We start from the raw sequence: 22,020 nt of genomic DNA on the forward strand, positions 1-22,020 counted from the left end.
CCAAGCATCCATTTCCACACGGACTCTCTCACTCTCGACTGCCTTCGTCTTTCAGCTCGTGTTCCCCCTGTTTTCCTCGATTTGTTCATACGCATCTTGTCACCTTCTTACGCTCGTTTTTTTGCCCTACATTGAGTCCCCGGACTTGTCTGGACACTGGAAATGCTCTTCATTTTGCTCATCTGTGTACTGCCCAAACGGGAAATTCGAGATGCTGGCGCATGTTGAGCGAACAAATGTCCGCATTAATTTGCTTCAATCACCGCACGCGTATCCCTGCCGCATCTCACCCACACGAATTCTAGTGGTCGCATGTCGGCATCAACACCACCGCTGTCGCGTAGCGCGGATGGGTCGCCAAGCAGCTCTCCCGCTCGAATCGTTCGCTCGCTCGTAGTCGAAGCCTTCGCCGACTCGACAGGATTCGTCACCGCGCTGTATTGTCGAGTACGTCCACACGGCGAGTATGCAAGAATGATAAAGCAGCACTGACAAGCTTGCACGTACAGGTCGACTCGACCACATTGACATCATCGACTGCTGCTCCCGTCCTCCTCCTCGATCTGCTACCGGGATCCACGTTTATTCGGGGCGAGGCTTACAGCTTTGCCCAGCTTGCCAGCAGCGATGCAGCGACACGAGCGGCGCAACTTCTGGAAATAGATCTGCCGCGGTCTACGAATGCACCCAAGTCTACCTCATTGAGGCGGACAGTGTCGGGGACAGCAGGCACGATCGCTCGAGTAGAGCAACAAGGCGAACAAGTTGTCCTCTGGCCGTCGAACGGGACGAGCGTTGCCGAGCGAAAGGGTTCCGAGACCAACTCGCTTGCCGATCAAGCGGACCGAGTTGGACAAGAGACGCAGGAAGCGGTTGTGGTCGTGCACCTTCGGACCGACCTGGGGCAGCTGCGACCTCCAACCTTTGCAAATACTGTCAGCTTTTTCTTTCTTTCGTAATCCCTTTCTCTCGAACGAAATCTGATCTCGAGAGGGTATGTCGTGTACAGGTTACCGTTCCAGTACCTTCGTGTTTGCGGAACAAGCTACACTTGACCCTGCCTTCGTCGTCAACCGTTTCAGCCACATCCTCCTGTCCAGTGTGGGACCTCAAAGTTCACCCTTCTCTTTCAAACGTCGAGTCAGCACCAACATCTACCGAACCCCTCTCGACTCTCGTGAAGGGATCGTTCCCGTCCACTCACGAAGTGTCGATCCGATGGGCTGCTCAACTCCCTCCTGAGGCACCTGCACCAACCTTGGTCATCCCTCGTTCTATTCTGGACGTCAATTGGCAGCTCGATGACCTCGGTTCGGGTAGATGCGGTATTCAAGCAAAGGGAACGATCGAATATCCGGGACTACACGACAAGCACTGGATCGAGATAAACGTAGGAGGACAAATCGGGAAGGATATCAGCGAAAAAATGGACGAGGCAAGAAGTTTCGTCAAGATCGCGGATGTTGAAGGTCTCGGGGTGTTGGGATGGGAGCTCAAACGGTCAATCGAGCACGATCAGCCGAATCACTTGCGAGAAGCGGAACGAGATGCGCAGACTCTCTCGTCGTTCGATCATGGTGATTCTCCAATCCAGAGGACTCCGACTCCACGCCGCCGCTATTCCTCTTCGACAGTCTCGTCAAACAGGTCGGCTGCCACCCGTTCGCATGCAAGCTGGAAAGCCAACTCTTTGTTCAACACCGCTCCACCGATCCTGCACGATGACCTAGACACGAGCCTTTTGGGCGATTCCAAGGCAACTGGAGAAAGCTTGTTGAGGCAGTCTGCACCCTTTGACGATGCCGAACCGAGTGAGCTGGACCTCAGCTTCGAAGACCACGATGAACAAGGTAGGGCAGAATCGATTGCGGTGTCAAACCGTGAGGACGGGGACGAGCTAGCGGCTGCGGTCGCACCTGAGACAGACACTTCGATGAATCCGAGAGGTCGCTCAAGGCTGGTCCTTCGAATCCAGGTCTCTCTGGCACCTCTCTTGCATCCGAAGCGATCGGGCACCCTACCCGAGTTCTCGTTCCGTGCAACTTTGGACTTTCCGTCATCTGCGCTCGTAACGACCGATCATTCGTCTTCTCCTTCCAAGATGCGACTCTCCTTGCCGGCATTCTCGATTATCGACTCGAGGGAAGAAAGTTCGAACATCTCTGCGACTGCCGATTCGGGATCCGGTCGAACTTCGAAAGTCAGCTTGTCGACATCAGCTCCACAACTACGCGAGCAAGCGCTCGCACAGACCGCAGTGCAGTCGAGCGAAGACGGCACGGCCAGATGGTCAACGACGAAGAGTTGGAAGGATGAACTTCCACAATCAGTCGACGTCGACGTCGAGCTGCCCTTCATTCGAACTCCCGCATCTACCGAAATTGCGCCGCCGCCAGCAGCAGTAGAAGGGGCACCCGAAACCCGACGGAAACGACAAGACTCGAGCGAACCTCGATCTCCACCAAAACGAACGCTATCTGTCAGTGCTGCATCTTCGACTCCTCGGGAAACCTTGTCGCTCGTACAGATTCAAGTAACTCCAATTTCTCCGACTCTATCACTTGCATCTCCCTCGCCGAGCGATTGGAGGATCTTCTATCGCCTCGTCTTTCCCTCTTCCTCGGTCGTCGAGTTCGCCATCCCCCTACCTCCAGACTCTCGAGTCAAAGTACATGACGCGTGGGGAACCGATGGACGGACCGTCGAATGGCGCGACGAAATCGTGCAGAACGGCGATTCTGAGAAAGCACTCAGAATCACTGGACAGCGGGACATCCGAGAAGTCTTGTACGAAGAGAGGAAAGCGGGAGAATACATAGAAGGAGCGGCTCTGTTCCCGTTTCTCAGAGCACGGGTCGGCAAGTACAAGGTTTCTGTTCTCGAAGCTCAAGGCAAGTTCTTCGATCTCCTTCTCTTACGGAGCTTGCCACTGAACACGCTCGTGATCTCGTAGGTTACGATCTCAATATTGTCGTGCACGATTTCGACCTGTCGAATAGGTCGAAAGAAGCGAAGAGCGAGTTTACCAAATTCCTTGTTGGTCCCGGAAGCCGCCCCTTCCTCCCGCTGCGTTTCAAACCGATCTCGACCCTGTCTCCGAATCGCAAACTCCCCGAGCCCAGAATAAGCTCGATTCGCCCACGGAAAGGAAAACGCCTTTTGCCCCGGTTCAGTAGCGTGGTGCCTTTTCTCCTTTGTCTCGCTATCGTTCTGCATGCAGGCTTCACAAGTCCTCGAGCTGCGAAAGATCATGTAGATGCTCGATCGTATTCGGTCGAATTCGACTCGTTCTCGACCTTGACTGTGACCGCCACTGTTGTTTCTACTACCACCCATCATGCAACACACACCCTCACGCAATATGTAGCCGCAACGACAACTGCAAGCACTGTATCAGCCCACCCGACCATCACTGAAACGGAAACTATCATGACCATCTCCCCGACTCCTCGAACTCCACCTCCGCCAACAGTACAACCGCAAATGGGCATCTCGACAGAGACGATCAACTCCGTTCTCGTTTGGCTCGAACGGTTCAAGCTCGCGATCAGATTTCAACTAGAAGAGCTTGTTACGAATTGTCGAGCATTCGTAGCGCAATTGCATTGAAAAGGGAAATGAAAATTTCAAGCAGACAACAACACGACTATTATGTTCTCTCCTAGGGCTATCTATACAGGACAAAACGAATTAGCTGTTGCGGATCCGTTATTGAAGGTTCTTTGCTACAAGCTTCTTAGAACACGCCCCTTGCGGGTCGCTTGGGCGACGCGACTTCGTTCGAGGTTGAGTCGGAGCGAGTACGAGTCGAAGCTCGAAGCGGTCGATTCGACGACGTGACAGCAGGAGGTCGTCTCGAGTGTCGTCGCGATTCGCTGCCTCGTCTGAACCCGCTGCGACTCTTGCGACGATGTGAATCGACAGAAGAGTACCCATCTCCATCATCGGAATCGGTCGAACTCGAACTGGCGTCAAAATCGAACGCTTCCTCCTCCTCCTCCTCCTCGTCCTCCTCTTCTACAGGTTCGCCATCTTTTTCAACTTCAGCGTCCTCCTCCCCGTTCTCAGAGTGTTCGTCGTGGATTGACATGGGGTCTGGCGCATGCAGTGAAGGGCTTCTCCCGACGCGAGATGACGCTCGCGCTTCATCGGTTCGAGCCGGGACAGGGACTTGGTCATTCCCGATCGCGTCTCCTCCTTGATCCGAAGCTTCTGCTTGTCCTTCTTCTTGACCAGTTGCGACAGTGCCTTCAATCGCGGTACTGCCCACATCGACAGTCAATCCAAATTCCCTCGTGATGAGGAACGGAGTCCATTTGAGTCGATCCGGTCTCAATCGAATCCAATCCTTCGCTCGATTCTTCTCGAGGTACTCGTGCACGATTTCTCGATCCCAGTGAATCTTGTATCGAGTCGGGATGACGAGTTTTGGGGCGGGATGACCATGGTGGTGAGAATTCGAAGAAGCTGTTGCTCCTCCCGTTCGTGATCGATCATTGTTGTTCGAATGGGAAGAGGAAGGTCGAGTTCGTGAAGCTGAACCCGAAGCGTTCCGCTTGCGAGAGGTCCATTGGTTGCCACGAAACGGTGGTCGCGGGTTGTTCGAGGACGTCGATACGCCCGTGCGAGCTGGAGTCGCTTTCTGAGTTGCGAATGCGTGCGGGTCGGAAGTGTCTGAATGATTGCCATTTGCGAGAGGTTGATTCGGCGCGACAGGAGGTGAAGCCGAATCTTCGACAATTTCGTCGGCAGCGGGACTCGGTGCTGCGCCCTGAGTCGAAGCAGGCGATGGAGAGTTGGCGATACTGCTCAGTTCGGAGTGCAGGGTCGGAGGATATTGTCGCACTGGCGAAGGAAGGTGGTGCTGAACCGGAGACGGTGGTGGCTGATCGAGATCCGTGATGAAGTTGCGCTCGAGCAGGATGAAGTAGATATCGTCTTGCATGATCGAAGTCGCTTTACTGATGCCTGTAGACAGGCAAGACCCATCAAGTCTCGTGAGTATGGTGCGCGATGAACACGAAGTCGAGCAGGTTTAGCTACATACTTGCTAGAGTCAGATCTTGCTCGAGCGAATCGGCCGGCAGGTTCTCAAAGTAATGGAAGAGAGTGAGCGTCCAGTAGTTGCGGTACGAAAGCAGTCCGAGATCCGACAATGGCCTTTCAGGTGTTCCCGCTCTTCCTTCCTTTTTCGACAAGAGGTAGCCTGTCAGAGTCCGGAAAAAGCCAGTCAACATGTGGTCGGGAGATTTGCGCGCAAGTCTCCCAGAGAGAGAACGTACTAAAGTCGATCAAGAGGTTGCCCCAACCTTTCCTCTGCCGTACGGGCAGGGTCATGATGCAACTGACATTGTTGGTCGGACTTCGCTTCTCTTTCGAGAAGTACCCAACAAATTTGGCTCCGGTGGGTTCTGCGACAGTCATGACGTAGAACAAGAAGGGTTCGACGTCGTAGTACAAAGTTTTGTGGTCGAGGAACTGTTTCGCGAGGAGGCACAAGTTTTGACAGTAGATCTGTGGCAAAAAGCAAAAAGACAAAATTCGATTAGCTCGACTGACAGGTATCACCTTGTCGAATGCATGGTGTGAATTCAAGGCTTGCCTTGTTTTTGCGACCATCGACCTCGAACACTGAAACCGTGCCGTCTCGATAGATCTCATCGCCTGGAGGGTGACGTACTCTGCATTTGAGCTGTTCCAGCACTCGCGCTCTGATTCAGTGACAAAATACCCTCTTTGTCCGAGCTGAGAGAATCGTTCAGGAAAACTTACACGATGTCGACCCCATTCAAACTCGCCCCGGAAGTATTTGAGACACCCTTCGCATACCCACAATCTACCATCCGGAGTCCTCGTGTACTCTTCCGGGAACGGAGCTTGGTACCACGTCTTGATCTCGTACGGAGGAAACACGAGGCTCGTGATTGGTCGGATTGGCAAACCGGTGTACCCTTTTGGCAACATGGGCAACAACGATGCGTCGTGGTTGGGATCGGCAGGATCCGACGCAGCCGAACCAAGTCCGACGACTTGACCATTTGGGATGGGAGACGAGGTACCAGTGGCATGACCCAGCGATTCGAATTGGACGTTCGAAGTTCCTGGTCGAAGAGTTCTCAATTCTCTGTGATCGTTGGAACCTGCTGTTGCCAATGTCAAAGTTCCCGTCTCTGTTAATTCTGCCGTGGTCGAGGTCGTGCCAACGGTCCCGTTGACGACGAGGTTTGGATCGAATTGAGCTCCGACCCCACTCTCGCCCGTACCTAGTGCGACGAGACTCTTCTCGTTCATCTTGCGTCTTTCCTCTCTCCGTTTGTCCCCTTCCTCCTTGTCAAACTTCTTCAACAGTCCCAATTCGCGACGATCGACAAACTCTTTCGCAAGGTGGAACCGTTTGCGATCCTTGTCCTGTGGAACTCGACCGTCCGTTTTCGATTCTTCTGCCGACAACAACCCTCCATAAGGATCTTCTGTGCTCGGGTTGCCACCCGCATTCGCGGCAAGATCGTCGTCCATTGCAGAGGGAGGGGTGGGAGGAGGTCGAGGGATCAACCAAGGTTGATCTGGCAACGTGAACGAGGATGAAGCGGATCCTCCTCCAGCGGAACGTTGTCGTTTGAGCGGTCTCGATTTTGGAGTGACGGTTGGAGTAGTCAAGAGATTGTTGTTGTTGTTGATGATGTGTGGAGGCAATCCCAATTGAGGTGTTTGAGGCGTGGGAGAGAAGAATGCGGATAAAGGGGGTTGAAGCGGAAGCTTGACGACTGGATGTTGCGCAAACTTGGAATCGAGACTACCAGCTCCCGCGAGCATGTACGGCGATGGGTATCCTCCTGGGGTATGCTGTGTACTCGCACGAGCTTTGCCTTTCCTCGGCGCGACCGCAGATCCAGGCAAAATTGTCGGGTCGGAATGTATGGCTTCTGGTTCGGGTCCTCCCACTCTGTCATCTCCATCTACGAGGTCTCCTCTTGATGGGGTCGACGAGAGGATTCCAACCGGTTTCGCCTGTTTGCGTATCCGTTTCTGACCCTGTTCAATCTCGGTCGGGATTTCGAAGAAATTCGATTCCTTGACACAGGTCGGACAGGTCCATTTGCCGCGAGGGATCGACGCGAGTGGGGGGTTCAAATGTTGTCGATGCCATCCCCGATCGCACGAATCGCAGAACAACATGTCGTCGTCGTCGCCCTTCTCGTCACACACTTCACACCGTTTGCATTCCTGACACAACCAGCAGTACGATTTGACGCGTTTGACCAGTCTCGAATCGTCCCATTCGAGACAGGTCGGGTGACCTGAACTGCCACACTCGTAGCAACTGACCATGTCTTCCTTGCGTCCATGTTTGTTCAAGTCGATCGTGCCTCCACAAAACGCGCACTCGTGATCGGCGGGTTCGAACCGAGGCAGGAACGGAACTCCACCGGGACCGACACGTCGTGGAGTCGCAGCGGATTTCGGATTCGATCTGCGAGTGGGAGTCGTCGTGACTACGGACAATTTCGACGCGGCCGCTGCAGATCGGGGTGGAGTTTTCGATTCAGACGAACCGAATGCGGCGGGAGTGGCAGTCGAAGAACCGGATTGACCAAGTGGTGAAGGAGGGTTCGAGCCACTGGTGGTTGGGATCATCGAGTGTCTCAGGTTCGACGCACGGGCGGGCATGTGTGCGTACTGAGGTTGAGAGGAAGCGAGATTTGGGTCCGATGGGACGAACTGCTGTGGGCGGGCCTGATTCACTGACACGGGCTGACCTGAGTGCACGGGTACTCGAGGCAGGTCCGGTCGAGGTGCAGGCGGCGCGGCCGAGGAGGATGCCGAAAGTCGAGTAGGCGAAGTCATCGCGTCGCGCCCATGCAATGGTCGAGCCAAGACACGTGTACCGTCGACTGGCCTACGATGGACGTGATGGGTCAGTCGTGCAGGGTTATAGCGAGGCGTGCGCCGAGCAAGTGAACGACGATGGGCACTGACTCAACAATCGACGACTACTGTTTCCGAAATCGATCTGAGCGCGTCTCCGGAACAGAACAGGGTCTGTGACACGCCACAGCGAGGTTTGCGGGGTGTCTGCAGCGAGGCGAGAGCGAGCCGGCGAGATCAACACTCGCTCACACTCGAGTTTGTGCACGCGTCCGGATCGCGCTGTGGGCACGCGTAGAATGTACTGAGGCGACCTGCAAAGACGATGACGCGACTGATGGCGCGCGGATGGAGTAGGCGAGGTCGGATCAACGCGGCGGGACAACGTTCGGCGCGACCACACCGCGCGCAGCTACACCTCGCTGCTCCCTGTGTGGACTCACGATCCAATGAGCGGGCTGCTGCAGCGCTACTCGTCCTACTCGGGCGGGACTGCGACGTCGCACCACATTCGCCCGTCGCCCGCAACCGCGGCCACCGCCCAACCCCGCGACCCGTTCCCACCCATCCCGAACGCTCTCAAGCCCTCCGATGTCCTCGTGAACCGCTCCCACCAGCTCAAGCGATTCGCGAAACACCTCTCGCTCTACTTCCAAGGTATTCTTCGCGTCTACGCTCTCTCTCCCGATACTCGACTCACGCACATGGATGTCAGGTCTTGCACAGGCGCATCACGCTCATTCAGTAGCACTCCAGAAGCTGCCGGCTCAGATCCCCACCCCGATCCAAGAGTCGACCATCTTTCTCCCTTCGTCCTTGCCCGCAACCGACGCGGTCGAGCCCTCTGCGAGCTCCCACGATGCCGGTATCGCACCCCTCGGTGGAACCGGTCAGGAGGGTTGGGCCCAGATCTTGCAAGAGATCAAAAACACGAACCAGCGTGTCGCGCACTCTCACCTCGAACTGTCCAAGCGCGTCACCAAAGACCTCGTGGGACCGCTCAACAAACTCCGAGATGTCATGAAAGCTCACATCAATGCGATGGAAAAGGATGTCAACCGTCTGTGCGATGCTGTCGCTCGTGAACGGTACGCGTTCAGAAATCGCCCTTTCTTTCTATACGCCAGACATTGACAAGGTTGTGCTCGTGACAGCGACCTGTCTGCGCCCCTGTTGAATCGCTTGCAGAGTGCCTTGACCACTCAACCTCTGCGCCCACAAGTCTCGGACGACCCGCTCGTGATTCGCGCCCAACTCGAAGCCCAACTCGCGAACCAATTGCACAAAGAGAACGACCTGCTTGCGGCCGTCAAAGTCTGGACTGACAAGACTGAGCACCAGGAGAAGGAACTGTTGACCGAGTTGGCCAAAGTCTGGAAAGACTGGGAATCAAACAAGTACATCCTGTTCTACCTCTGCAAACGCGAGCAAACCCAAGCTGATGACCGACATGCACGACAGCTCGTCCATGTTGCTCGGTAATCAGCAATTGTCCATGTTCCTCTCGGCAACGGTCGATTCGGTTCCGCCTGAATCGGAATGGTCCCACTTTCTCAAGCTCAACCACACGATCTCGCCTGAACTCCCGCCGAAAACTCTCAACGACGTCGAGTGGCAAGGTAAAGGCGACGAACGGTGTCAGATCGTCCTTGAAGGTACGCTCGATCGCCAAACGAGCTTTCTCAAGACATGGAAACCAGGTAAAGCTATTCTTTCTCTTTCTCTCTTTCCCTCTCTCTTGCTTTCGAGCGAGGCTTCGACCGTCATGAAAGCTGACTACATGGGCCTCGCAAACAGCCTACTTTATCCTGAGTCCGACTGGTCACCTTTTGCTATATCAACCTCCCACAGCCGCCACCGAGTCTCGTTCGCGCACGTCGACTCTCTCTCTTCCTCCTCCTCCCCCGACGCATCATTCGCTCTCGAACTCTGTTCCGACCTCTCCTGTCGGTCAAGATGATTCAGGCTCGGATGCTCTTGCTTCCATCTCGCCGACGGCGTTCCACCTCTTGACCACTGCGACTCCAATCCTGTCTCTTCACCTCCCTACCTGTTCTCTCGGTCCGATGCCAACACCTCCAGACTCGTACGAGGGTGACAATGCCGGTGTGTCTGCTGCGGACTCAGGGTCGACTCCGACCAAGAAGAAGAAGGCGGGATCTGCACTCGATGCAGCGTTCACCATCATGGAGAACGAGGGCAAGGGCACAAAGCACGTCTTGCGTGCGATCCCGGTCTCGAAATCTAAAGAAGGAGATGCGAGTGGAGGAGACGAATGGGAAGAGATGGGTAAATGGGTCGCACACATTTCGAAATTCACATTGCCTGCACCTCCTTCCCCAACTCTACCTTCACTACCTACTTCTCCTTCGATCGTCTCGGCTGCTTCGACTTCCTCTCCACCTCTACCTCAACTTCCTTCCCCTTCACTATCGAATTCGGGTCTTGCCGCCGTCGAATCGATCCCGACTCCGACTCCTGCAAGTCATTCGATCTTTGGTGGATTCTTTGGAGGCGGAAGCAGTTCGACCGCTCGATCAAGTTTCGCCAGCACCAACACGAACGCGTCTTCCACCACGACCAGGACGACGACGGCGAGTAATACCACCATTGACGATCAAGACGAAGACTTGCAAGGGGAAGAAATCGACCTGGGATCAGGTCGAGGGATCGATCACGACCATTCAGTTCCTCCCCCTCTTCCACCGAGAGACGACAGGTACAGGTCATTCTCGAACCAGTCTTCTTCTGGAATCACTTCACCCCCTATCGTGATCGAAGATCAAACACACGGTTCCGACATTGAACTGGAACGAGACATTTCTCTCGTCCATGATCACGAAGAAGAACAAGACAACGATCAAGATCGAGGAGATTTGGGACGTTCCATTTCACCTCCCTCTGTCGCAAGACCTCCTCCTCCAGCTTTACCAATGAGGAGAAGTAATTCGGGTCGGGTGGCAGATTTGGCAAAGGCGTTTGATCAGGAAGCGAACAAACACAACAATACTCCAACACCGATATTCAACGCTCCTGCTGCTTCTTCTCCAAAACTTGCAGAAGAACCTCTACGGGAAGAAAAGGAAGAAGAAGAAGAGGTGCAACTCGAGGAAACCTCTCGAACACACGAGGTCGATCAAGTATCGCCGCAGGAGGAAGAGGTCCAAGTTGATCAAGTCGACACTGTTACCACTACTTCCTCGGAGGGTATTCCGGAGGGCAAGAAGACTGGAAAGAAGAACAAGAAGAAGAACAAGAAGGGACGCAAGTCGAACAACACTGACAATGATCAACGAGAGTCGGGCGAGCAAGAAGAAGACGGTGAGGAAGAAGTCGAAACGGAGCAAGAAGAGTCGAGGCGCACAGTATGTTTTTTGTTTTTGTTTTTCTGATCAAGCCCTCTAATCTTTTGGTTTTCACTCAAATTGGTGACTGATCCCGATCTCGAACAAATTTACTACAAAACAGTCCCTCGATCAACGCTTTGATCAGATCAAGCCGAAATCTTCCAGCCTTCAAGGTCACGACAACCACGACGAACAGGATCTGAGTGTCTCGCTCGAATCTCCACCTCTCGATCTCGGAGACAGTCAGTTCGAGTTTGATCAATCCATCTCACTCGATCACCTCAACCTCGATGATCCTGCGGTCGAACACAAGGGACCGGAGGAAGGAGAAATGAGTTTCGATCAAGACAAACTCGAGCGCGAATTTGGAGACAAGGGAGTGGAAGTGACGAGTCCTCCTCCGATGGTACTCGAAGAAGTTGAGGAAGCACCTCAGGATTCGACTCTTGATGAGACCGAAAAGAAGGAGCATGAGGAGGAGCAGCAGCATAGCAAGGACGAGCACCACGACTAGAAAAGCTCGACCAAGGATCAGCATTGTCACAGAGTTCCCAGGGTCTTCTATCTACTGGATTTGGCTTTCAGTCTCTCGACTCCCTCTTGTCATCAGTGGTATGCGTTATCGACTATTTCTGGAATCGCTATCAATTTCAGAAGACCTTCTTTGATCCCGAATTGGTCTGAAGATACAGAACACTTGAACCCCCAACGTGGTCTTGAAGTGAACTTGCTCTAGACTCAAGTTCTCTCATTGTCGCGCACAGAATTCTTTCATCAATTCGATACTGCTGTGAATTGCTTCCATGGATGCCCTAGATACAAATGTTCGCAACTTGAAGTACTCATTGTTGTCCGTAAGTCTTGTCCTGGATCGGGACATCTTTGCCAGTGAGCTTTTTGAATCCCGTTCGGATACCATCGGAGACTGTTTTCCAAATGAAGAGAAGCATCAACCGGTAAGCTCAAGTGTTGTTCGGCTGCGTAAGTCTTTCGAGATGATTACTCACTCTTCTCGGTAGTCGAAGCTTTTTGTCCGTGTCCCGACTTGTTCAAGATGGTGTTGACACCCTTGTCGAGGCTACCGAATACGAACCAGCGAAGAAAAGAGTCAGCGTCAGAATATGTGACTGTAGTTGAGACCGTGCAAGAGGGTACTTACGCATCACCTCCTTGGTTACCACCCTGAACGGGAGCTCCAGTGTTTCCAGTCATTCCAGCGTTGTTCTATTTTCAAAAGTCGTAAAAAAGCCCAGGAGTTGGGATGGAGGAGCACAGACCGTTGTCAGTCTCCTTGAAGTAAATCCAAGCTTTATTCTCAAAGGGGAGAAACACGCACCATGATTGATGTCTGAGTTCTTCGTGTGTGTGTGAAATGAAGAAGAAAGAGGTTGGATCAGGATCAGGATGGCCCACTTTATCGGAGATACGGCTGATGAGATCTCAGTTGTACTTGGAACACTAAATCGTTGCAATGACGCAATGGTTCGTGGTTTTCGTGTGGGGTGAGAGTCATGCTCATTCTTCGCGCGGTGAAACATCATAAATGACGGCGACCTTTTTCATTTGGTGCTACCGACACGGACGAATCTCAGCTGTAGCTGCAAGGACGGGCAAAAGCCCGGGTGGGCAAGAGCTCCGCGGTCTCCGCGCAAAAATTGGTCGGTTCAGCACGGATGAAGATCGTTGTCGTTCCTTCGTTCTGGTCATTATAATACCCGCTGTTACATACTGGAGCGTTGGCTGGAGAAACGAAAATGAGACTTGGGTCGATGCGAATGACACATCGCAGCGGTGCACGCGACCGGAGAGCGGTTTCCTCACCTCTCACCCTGCCTTGCGCATCTCGTGAGTATCTAGGCGCTACCAAGCTAGCAGTAGTGGTCTCTCGCGCTGACGCTAGATACGGTTCGCAGTTACAGGCCTCATCTCGTTGCTCCGTCTCGCATAGTCTCTACCGTTACAATACACTCGATGGCCGCCGCAGGAAAACGACTAGCGAAGGAGTACGCCGAGCTACAGAGTGAGAGTATCCCGTTCGTGGTCGCACACCCTGACGAGGACAACCTCCGACACTGGGTCAGTTCGACTCTCGTCATTAGACGCACCCGATGCCGCGTTCCATCAGAGCCTCTGCTGACGTCTCTAGTGTGCGACACGATGCTCTACAATCTAGACTGGCAAGATTGAGGGTCCCACAGACTCGGCATACCACGGTGAGTCTGATGGTTCCCGCAATCCGGAATCGAGGTCACACCTGTTGACTTTGAGGTTGCTCAACTCCAAGGCGGAAAATTCGGAATCGACCTGACGTTCCCCGTCGAGTACCCATTCAAATCCCCGACCGTGAGTCCAGACCGGATCCCGAAACCGCCATAATGGGGTTCACTGGCAGAGCTAACGGGTTGCGTTGATTGATTCCCAGGTCAAATTCGTGAGGATTCGTCTCGGAATGCGCCCTTGGATCTATTTAGGAGCTAACGCGATGTCAACCTCTCACGCGACAGACTACCAAGATCTACCATCCGAACGTGACAGATGATGGAGCGATTTGCATGGGACTGTTGAAAGTGCGTCGGTCGTTCTCCTGTCTGTCTCTCTCGCTTAGTCTGACGGGCAATCATGTCAATAGGCCGAAGCATGGAAACCGTCAACCAAGATTGAGCAAAGTGAGCTACATCCTCCCTTCCCCCGCCCTGAAGTTCAAAGAGCTCATCCCCTCAAAAACTCTGTGCAGTCCTCCGCGCCCTCGTTCAACTGCTACAAGAGCCGAATCGTGAGTCCTTTATGCGAGAGATTGTGAATCGCGACAAGCCTGGAATGACGTTTTGGCTTGTTTCCGTCCCGTCTTGCAGCCGACGATGCTCTGGTTGCGTCGATCGCAGAGATTTACAACACGGATCGAGCACAATTCAATGCGACCGTGAGTGCTCGGACTTTTCGAGATCTGATCGTGGTTCTCGTTCAAAGACTGATAAGAAAGGACCCCCGACAGGCTCAAGAATGGGTCAAGAAGCATGCCCAGTAGTAGCCCTTCTCGGTTGTTCTTGTGTAGTGTTTGTTTGAATCAGGGGAACAATCGAACGAGTGGTGTTTGTCTCGCCCTTCTCGGCTCTCTCCCTCTCTCTCTCTCAACTAGTCTGCCTGTTCCCCTCTCGTCGGATCGGTGCTCATAGTGCAGGAATACCTAAAAGTGGATGTAACGAGAGTCTTCAACACACTTGGGCTCCTAGCGAGATAGAACACGAGACTAGGAGAGCGCAGCGATTCTCATTGGATCTATTCCTTAACGCGTGGACAACATGACTGCGAATATAGTTGATAACAAGACAGAACAGGACTTTCCGCCCTGAGCGTATAAAGATGACAGAACAAACTCAAGCCAAGAGTTTCCAACCACCTTTCCAAACAAGCGTTCCAACTGCCGCTCCGGTCAAATTGATGATTCCCCATCTCGCATCTTTGCCAAACCCGGCAAAGACGATCAAACACCAGATGATACCAACAAGTCGATCGAGGGCTTGACCGATTTGTTGCGATCGACGCCAAGTAGGAGAGATGCGGTATGGTGACGTGACGTTCAAGCGTTCGTGAGATTTCGACTTTGACGCAATGTTGAACATGGCCGTAACCTTTTTTTCAAACCATCACACAAGGAGCATCAGTTCTATCTTCCAAGCCCAAGGAGAAGAATGGAGGACGTCACTGGTTTGTGATCCGAAGCGGTGAAATCCATTTCGCTGCGGTACATCTCGACTTGAACCTCTGCCGTCGTAGGAACGGCATACAGGATTCGGTCACACCACCCCGGAATCCGTTTCTTGAAATCCTTGTACGTGTCTCTCGTGCCCGGTTTGAACTTGTACGTCGGGGCAAACGTGATTGGGGCTTCGGCAAGGTGATGCAGAGTTTTGTGTTGCCGAGACTGTTGTTGCAGTTGATCGTGAGGCAAGAGAGTTGCGAGGGATGAGGTGAGGCTCGATTCGTCCGAGAGTGAAGACGTGAGGTTCGAGATGTGATGCGACAAGAGGTGAGGTGCGAGCTTGCGAGGCGTAGTGAGCGAAATGCGATAATTCAGATCCTAGGTCAAATGAAAACGTGCAAGGATGAGCTTCTTGTGCTCTTGCAAAACTCGGTAGACGAACCCTTCCGGGGGAAAGTCGAGCTTACCCCGAAAACGAACAAGTGGCCCGTCTCGTACAAGTTGTGTTCGTTGCCGTTTGCTTCATCGACAAAGACGAGTCTCTGTACAATTTCCTTCCAATCTCGATTCCTCCTCTCGACCTGATTCTGGTGAGCCGCGAGGTGGGCCGTGACGAACGTCCAACTTTCGCCTTGCTTCATGTTGACGCGAATCCCAACCGCTCCCTTGTTCCCCATCATGTTGACAATGCCGCATGCGGCAGTTGCAATCTCGACTCGATCGAGTTGGCTAGTGAGGGTTCGATCGTTCGAATAGACAAGGAGTGCGATTCCACCGAGCGCTTTCCTGGCAACGAGCGAATACGTTTCCCGAGTTTCACCCTTGTCATCTCTTCTCGGCGACCTCGAGTGTGTTTGTTCGATCGCACGTTTGAGTTTATCTTGGTGTAGATCCAACGCGGTCGAGGTGAATCCAGCAAGCGCGAGATGCTGATGAGATCATTCGAATTTCAGTACGCCCACGTCTGTGGAATGGACACACAAGCCAAAGGGAACGTACGAGAGGGATCATCTCTTGAAACCCTACTGCGACCAAATCGGGCGGTCCTGCGGTCCCATCGGGGTGTGCGAGTGTCGTTGAGAGCCAACTCGCCAGTTCGGTTTCTTCCCGACCGTCAGTCGGAGGTAGAACTGATTGTCCTTGACCGAGGTGACCATTGTAGGTCGCGCACTGGATCCGCATACTTTGAAAGCGGCTTGACGAAACGAGGGTGAAAGGTTTGATCGGCGGCGGTGACTTGCCAGGTGGGGAAATTTGTTTTACTGTAAACTTGTTTCGCTTGTTTCGTATTCTCTTCAACTAATCTTCAATTCGAGTCTTTAAAGTGTGATCGCTCTGTATCGTCAAAATTGGCTCCCGATCAATCCACGACAACATTCTTACTTTGCTTGATCTTCAAGTACATTTCGTGGATAGAATAGCGATTTGGACAAGATAGTGAGAGACAAAGAAAAGTACGACAGGAAGACGCGAAATTCGAGTTGGGTACAAATACAGCTCGATCGAGGTTCACGACAACCCACCGAGAAAGAGCTAAAACAATCGGTATGAACCATTCAGGCAAAATCGAATGACTGGGAGGCTCCGTTCGTCGAAGGGACGTAGCGTAGCGAAAGTTGCTGGTAAGGTTCCGAGCAGGCAAAGTGATAGAACTGTCAAGACCCTTCCCGCAACGTCAGCCGCAAGTTTGGGTGACCTGGAAAAAAATGCAGAAAACCTCACGCCTGAGAGAGTCGCTTCTGTCCAACTCTTGATTCCGAAATTCTCCTCGACTTCGAGCTCGTTTTTGCAGCCTTTTCTCCCTCGCGATCTCATCGCATGCCCGTTGTCTCTCGGAACGTGGTGATCAGGTGCTCGCTGGTCGGTTCGAGGAGAGGTTGGCATGACTGGCCATTCGCTCTCAGACACGAACGTTGACATGTTTGGGATCGAAGGCGTTTCTGAATCTATCCCGTTCCGCAAGGCGTTGGGTGAATGCGCCAAGTCCAAGAACGAAGCAGTAGTTCTCGGCGGTTCGACTTCTTGCTGTTCGGCGGGCAGGGGTTCGGGTTCCGATTTTGGCGTAGGAAGTTCGGTCATCGACGGAGGAGTCGCAGAAGGAGTCGGAGGGGTCTCGCCGAGATGAGAAGGGTTCGAGAACATGGACGAGACGGGAGATCCAGACGAAGAAGCCATGCTCGTCGTCGAAGACGCACTTCCCACGAGAGCTGCAGCGTACGAGACTGACCGCAGTACGAGCGCCGGCCTTTCGGGACCGATCGGGAGTGACGGTGTCGGGTTGTCATTGGGCGACAGCGCATCTGGAGATGCGATCGTCGTCACTGGTCTGGTCTGCGCGAGCTGAGAGGGCGTGTTTTGAGACGGGCGACGACGGGGGAGAGGCGCGACAAAGCTGAAAGGTCGAGATACCGGAGGCGATATGCTGCGATTGCTCGCTTCAGCGAATAATTCCGACGAAGCCGGTTCGAAATCGAGACCTGTACTCAACAGGAAGCTCAGTCAGGGATAGCTTCGAAAGGATCGCGCCCTGGCAGGGTTTGCCACTTACAGATGTAGTACAATCCCGCAAAGCTAGCTCCGTGAATCGCTTCAACCTTGTGCTCAGGCAAAACGAACCTTTCCTTCCAGCGCATGAACAGGTAGGGCTTCTTGCTTGCGCCTCGAAGGTTCAGATTCGGTCCGTTCATCTGCTGCTCGAGGCGGTTACGCGTGAAGGGCGGGAATCGTCGCCAGTGCCTCATGTCGTCCTCTTTCGTTGCACCATAGTTGGCCGTCAGGAATCCAGGTCCCTGTTCAGAAATGATTTCGCCTCTGCGTACGAGCGAAGAGTCAGTATTTTCAAGATCCCTCTGCCCAAATGCTGATAAGGAAAGAAGCCAGCTGACTCGAAAAAGGTGACAAGACTTTCGAGCTCCGGAGTCAGATCCTTGATCTCAAGGGTACCAGCGAGCGTGCCCAATTCAATGTCGACGCTTCGAGGGAATGGTTGGTCAGGTCGCATTCCCATGCAATGACTTGCGCGAGCTTGTAGACTTGAAGTATGGTACTTACGTATCAATCTTGACCTTGACATCGTAGCTGTTTCTGCCGCTGCGCTGCACCCCGACCCAGGTCGAACCAGGATGGAGACAGCTTTTTCCAAACTGCTTCGATCGATCATGCCCGGTACGACTGCTATATCTAGTATCAAGCATCGTGCTAAGAGGTTTCCTGGTGGGCTGGATTCGTTGCGAGCAAGATCGAGAGAGGTGGAGAGGGTGGGGAACACAGGCGAGAGGAAGCCGAGGTGAAGGGTCGGGGCTGGCTAAACGGAGGTGGGAGAACACCAGCGCCGACCAAGGAGATGTTCAGAGGTGTGTCGACGAGGTGTTATTTCGCGTGGTGTCGAGGGGAAGAGGGGGGACGGGCGAAGGAGATCGCTGGAGGGTGTCTTCCGAATGTGGGGGACGCGCTCGCGTCGACGGTATTGACAGTCAATGACAGCGATAATCTAGCTCATTGTCTTTGCACCGCAGCACGCCCACTTTCAATGTGATCCTGAGCCGGCAGGCTTTACTAGCGAATCCAACGAGTACGGCTCATGGGGGTCGTGCGGTCATGCGGCGACTTTCGAGCTCGACCGCTCCGAAACGTATGTGCGTCCAGCTTCGACTGCTGCGTCCTCTCCTAAGCTATATCTCGCCCTGCTGACGCACACTGTGTCTTATAATCCATACCTGCTTGCAGAATTGTGAGATTTGTTACTTTTCACCCTCCGGCCTGGTTCACATTTCTGATTCTGACTTTCTATTCTCACAGCCGACGGTCTATTATTGAAGGTTGCCCTCTGCGATCATGACCCGACAATCACTAACTGGTCCCTTGTCTTTGACTCGCTCCCTGCTTGGAAGAGAATTCACTGGATGCGTCAGCGCCGTGAACCGCTTATGCAGTTTTCGCATTTTTGCCTCGAATCCACCTGCGCAGTCTGGGCGCAGAGTTCGCTGGCAAGCACATGACGATCAGGGACAAGACACTTATGAACAGCCGAAGATCTGTGTTTAGGGGAAGATCCGAGATATTTACAATAAGGTTGTCCGTTGGTTTTGTCCTTGATTGGGATTTGCTTGCCAGTGACCTTTGCGGATCCTTTACGGATACCATCGGAGACTATCGAAGTACATCCCACGACAGTCACTCTGTAAGGCTTTTGGAAGTGAACGGTCGTGGCATAGTAGGGAACTTTTGAAAGAGGCTCGAGCTCGTCGAGCTCTTTCGCTATCAAGATTGCGCACGCTCATGAAAAATCTGCCGATTGCCGTTAGCGGACGATTCATGGTCGATGAAGCCAGTGACTGCTGCGTCAAGTCTGAGCAGGGCCTATACGAATCCGAACCCGTTGCCTCTACCCTCAAGTTCGATTCCGACTCATTCGACATATCGGCAGATGGCGAGGTCAAGCAGATGCGTATGCAAGTGATAGGGTGTATACATACTGGATAGAATACTTGCTAGAAACGCTCGGGAGCAAAAACCCCTCCTGCGAACTGCGAAGGATTTCTGGTCGCACCGCCCGCGCATTGACATCATCCAACCGTTCCGCAGCTTTTTCTCCTTGATCGTTCAGCAAAGCCAACTCATCCTACCACGGCAACCTGGTCGCACCAAAGGACATCGCAAACTACTACTGCGAAACTCGAGCAAGCGTTCAGTGACCACATCGCCTCAAAAAGAGTCGGATCCCCCTCCCAATCTTCCGCTCAGCTCTGCCACCCGAACCGAGTCAGATCACCTCCTAAACCAAGAGTCATGAGCTATCCCCCGACTTCAAACGCGATTCAACATGCTCTCGACAGGAGGAGCGAAACGATGATGACGATCCCTTTGCAATCATCGTCGGATTCGGCAAACGGTTCAGAACTTGCGGCACCAACAAGAGACGATCAAGTTCCTTCAGAGGATCAAGAGCGAGAAACTATGAGGTTGAAAGGAGGTTGCATTGATCTCTCTCCGTGTGGGTGAGTACATCTCTGGGACGCATGCATTCGATTGCTACACCGCCTCGCTTCTCGTCATCCACATCGGACACTTGACTGACTCTTTTTGATCGCAACCAACGAACAGGTGTGATTGCGAGTGTTGCTGTATCCCTTGTACGATCATGTAAACAGCCCTCTTCACGCGCGCTTGTTTTGTAGCTGTAACAAATTATCGCTTGTTTTTTCTGTTTTCACTCCTTGCAGTTACCATCTGTTGACAATGCGCTAGACTCTTTGGGAAACGCCGCGAGAGAGAGAGTGGGACTCGCAAGAGACGGCACTTTCGATGCGAATTGGAGTAGATTGAACAGATCCGGATGGAAAAGAAAGAGAGAAGGGATACCAAAGCAAAACTAAAAGAGAAAGGAAAGAGAAATCAATCAAGACCTCCTTCCGGGGAAACTTCTAGTTGCAATGGTTTTGTCGGTGAAAGGGGAGAGAGAGAGAGAGAATCGCCTCGCTCGCCAAAAGCCTCCCATCGTTTCCCAGGCTGATCTGTGGCTCTCGAAACCTCGATTCAAAAAGGATACCAAATTGACTGGAATCCTTTTAGATGAGGAGACGCTCGATTTGACCCTGTACTTCCAAGTTTTCATGGTCAGAAAACCATTGACGAGATGGACTTGAAAATGTATCCTTGAACTGACCTTGATCGTGTCGATTTGAGACCTGAGCTCCCTAGCCTCGTTGGTGGTGATCGAGGCGGCAATGACGGGCCTCGAGACACCGCACGCACGACCGAGTGCGGTCTTGGACGGCACAAAGACGTACGGGACGTTCTTGTCTTCGCACAACAACGGGAGGTGAAGCAAGATCTCGATCGGCTCGGTGTCGGCAGTCATGATGATGAACTCGCAGATACCACGGTTGAGGGTCTGTGATGAAAAGAGAGATCAGGTGAGAGGACGAGAGGTTTGGGCAAACGGGGCAAGTTCGACTTGCCTTGGTAGCCTCGTTAGCTCCCTTCTTGAGCTGTTTGAGAGCAAGTCAGGCAAAGACAGCACAGTCAGCACTGTAATACGCTGACGAGTCGCTCCTATCCGGCTGAATGTATGCATACCTGCTTGTAGTGCGAAGCCTTTCGGAAGAGAGACAAGCGAGTCAGGGTTGCGTTCAGAATGCGCAGGAAAGTAGCAGGGCGTGACTCACTTGCTGAACGAGATCGAGGATCGAGTTGGTGAGAGCCGAATCGGCGAGGGGGAACGCTTTCGGGTTGACTTCGGCCATTGGGGACAGCGAGGACTTGGATTCGATGTAAAAGGTGTGAAAAAGAGTCGAGCTCACGTCAGGGATCTGTCTGCGATCACTGCTCTGGGAGAGGGGGTGGGGGAGAGACGAGGGGCGACCGCGGCGGAGTTTTTTCTCATCTCGAGTTTTCATCAAGAAAACGCAAGTCAGACTCTCCAACAATCAACACGTCATCTCTTCGACTCGATGAGCTCGTCTACGCCTGAACCCGAATATCCCGCGCGGCCATCCCCGAGTAGTTTGTATTTCCGACCTCCGTCTCGCGACACGTCGCCAGACTTTTCTTCCGGTCCCGACGACGATGATGATCAGCACCGCCCCTCTGCGAATCGCATGTCACCCGGCACTGCCATGGCTCGCCCCGAAGCAAGAACCGAAGCCGAGACAAGATTAAGAACCAGGCTTCGCAAGGCGTCCAACCCTGGCATCTCGATCGAACAGCTCGAATCGATCAAAGCCGTGTACGCCTACTCTGCCACCGCAACGACCGCGACCGACAAATGGATCCTCAAAGGCTGGCCCGAGGACGAACAGGACCAAGTATTGTACCCACCGAACGACCACGTGAACGACAAGGTGTACATCTGGTCAGTCCTACAATCTCAGTCTACCCTCTATGATGCTCCTCGTTCATGACGGTGCACTCGGATGTTGGGCCGGCGCAGGAAGGGTGACATTACCGTACATACTCCCCATGTGTTCCACTTCTGTGAAACAAACTGGGATTTCTGACGCATCGGGGGGGGGGGGGGGGGGGGGGGGGGGGGGGGGGGGGGGGGGGGGGGGGGGGGGGGGGGGGGGGGGGGGGGGGGGGGGGGGGGGGGGGGGGGGGGGGGGGGGG

At 53.4% G+C, this 22,020-nt stretch overlaps 9 protein-coding genes across 9 annotated transcripts; 4 read left to right on the forward strand and 5 right to left on the reverse strand.

Annotated features, from left to right (window-relative positions):
- Positions 1-312: 312 nt before the first annotated feature.
- On the forward strand, positions 313-2,953 carry JCM15063_004916 (uncharacterized protein; the record flags this gene model as incomplete). The annotated part of the gene is made up of 3 exons (XM_076681454.1): positions 313-447; positions 510-935; positions 1,010-2,953. 3 exons carry the CDS (start codon positions 313-315, stop codon positions 2,951-2,953), a joined length of 2,505 nt encoding a protein of 834 aa, XP_076531417.1.
- A 783-nt stretch (positions 2,954-3,736) lies between these two features.
- On the reverse strand, positions 3,737-7,845 carry JCM15063_004917 (uncharacterized protein; the record flags this gene model as incomplete). The annotated part of the gene is made up of 5 exons (XM_076681455.1): positions 3,737-4,968; positions 5,048-5,206; positions 5,283-5,514; positions 5,603-5,692; positions 5,773-7,845. 5 exons carry the CDS (start codon positions 7,843-7,845, stop codon positions 3,737-3,739), a joined length of 3,786 nt encoding a protein of 1,261 aa, XP_076531418.1.
- A 470-nt stretch (positions 7,846-8,315) lies between these two features.
- JCM15063_004918 (uncharacterized protein) lies at positions 8,316-11,727 on the forward strand (the record flags this gene model as incomplete). Its single annotated transcript, XM_076681456.1, has 7 exons — positions 8,316-8,523; positions 8,582-8,954; positions 9,021-9,263; positions 9,328-9,566; positions 9,664-9,732; positions 9,823-11,231; positions 11,335-11,727. The coding sequence occupies 7 exons, from the start codon at positions 8,316-8,318 to the stop codon at positions 11,725-11,727; spliced, it is 2,934 nt and encodes a 977-aa protein (XP_076531419.1).
- A 328-nt stretch (positions 11,728-12,055) lies between these two features.
- Positions 12,056-12,552, reverse strand: JCM15063_004919 (uncharacterized protein; the record flags this gene model as incomplete). The annotated part of the gene is made up of 4 exons (XM_076681457.1): positions 12,056-12,138; positions 12,221-12,291; positions 12,373-12,437; positions 12,550-12,552. 4 exons carry the CDS (start codon positions 12,550-12,552, stop codon positions 12,056-12,058), a joined length of 222 nt encoding a protein of 73 aa, XP_076531420.1.
- A 632-nt stretch (positions 12,553-13,184) lies between these two features.
- Positions 13,185-14,238, forward strand: JCM15063_004920 (ubiquitin-conjugating enzyme E2; the record flags this gene model as incomplete). The annotated part of the gene is made up of 9 exons (XM_076681458.1): positions 13,185-13,289; positions 13,387-13,426; positions 13,498-13,556; positions 13,636-13,644; positions 13,718-13,780; positions 13,843-13,879; positions 13,948-13,986; positions 14,066-14,133; positions 14,206-14,238. 9 exons carry the CDS (start codon positions 13,185-13,187, stop codon positions 14,236-14,238), a joined length of 453 nt encoding a protein of 150 aa, XP_076531421.1.
- Positions 14,239-14,587: 349 nt separating this feature from the next.
- Positions 14,588-16,095, reverse strand: INP54 (phosphoinositide 5-phosphatase INP54; the record flags this gene model as incomplete). The annotated part of the gene is made up of 4 exons (XM_076681459.1): positions 14,588-14,842; positions 14,917-15,291; positions 15,381-15,842; positions 15,913-16,095. 4 exons carry the CDS (start codon positions 16,093-16,095, stop codon positions 14,588-14,590), a joined length of 1,275 nt encoding a protein of 424 aa, XP_076531422.1.
- Positions 16,096-16,469: 374 nt separating this feature from the next.
- On the reverse strand, positions 16,470-18,107 carry JCM15063_004922 (GID4/VID24 family protein; the record flags this gene model as incomplete). The annotated part of the gene is made up of 5 exons (XM_076681460.1): positions 16,470-16,565; positions 16,636-17,390; positions 17,462-17,724; positions 17,799-17,885; positions 17,965-18,107. 5 exons carry the CDS (start codon positions 18,105-18,107, stop codon positions 16,470-16,472), a joined length of 1,344 nt encoding a protein of 447 aa, XP_076531423.1.
- A 2,373-nt stretch (positions 18,108-20,480) lies between these two features.
- On the reverse strand, positions 20,481-21,158 carry SNU13 (RNA binding protein SNU13; the record flags this gene model as incomplete). Its single annotated transcript, XM_076681461.1, has 5 exons — positions 20,481-20,507; positions 20,579-20,806; positions 20,874-20,903; positions 20,992-21,009; positions 21,081-21,158. 5 exons carry the CDS (start codon positions 21,156-21,158, stop codon positions 20,481-20,483), a joined length of 381 nt encoding a protein of 126 aa, XP_076531424.1.
- A 207-nt stretch (positions 21,159-21,365) lies between these two features.
- JCM15063_004924 (uncharacterized protein) lies at positions 21,366-21,815 on the forward strand (the record flags this gene model as incomplete). The annotated part of the gene is made up of 1 exon (XM_076681462.1): positions 21,366-21,815. The coding sequence occupies one exon, from the start codon at positions 21,366-21,368 to the stop codon at positions 21,813-21,815; it is 450 nt and encodes a 149-aa protein (XP_076531425.1).
- Positions 21,816-22,020: the final 205 nt, after the last annotated feature.

Source organism: Sporobolomyces koalae, assembly GCF_050403365.1.
Source record: "Sporobolomyces koalae JCM15063 DNA, S_koalae_JCM15063T_v1_ctg71, whole genome shotgun sequence".
In the NCBI taxonomy this organism is placed as follows: Eukaryota; Fungi; Basidiomycota; class Microbotryomycetes; order Sporidiobolales; family Sporidiobolaceae; genus Sporobolomyces; species Sporobolomyces koalae.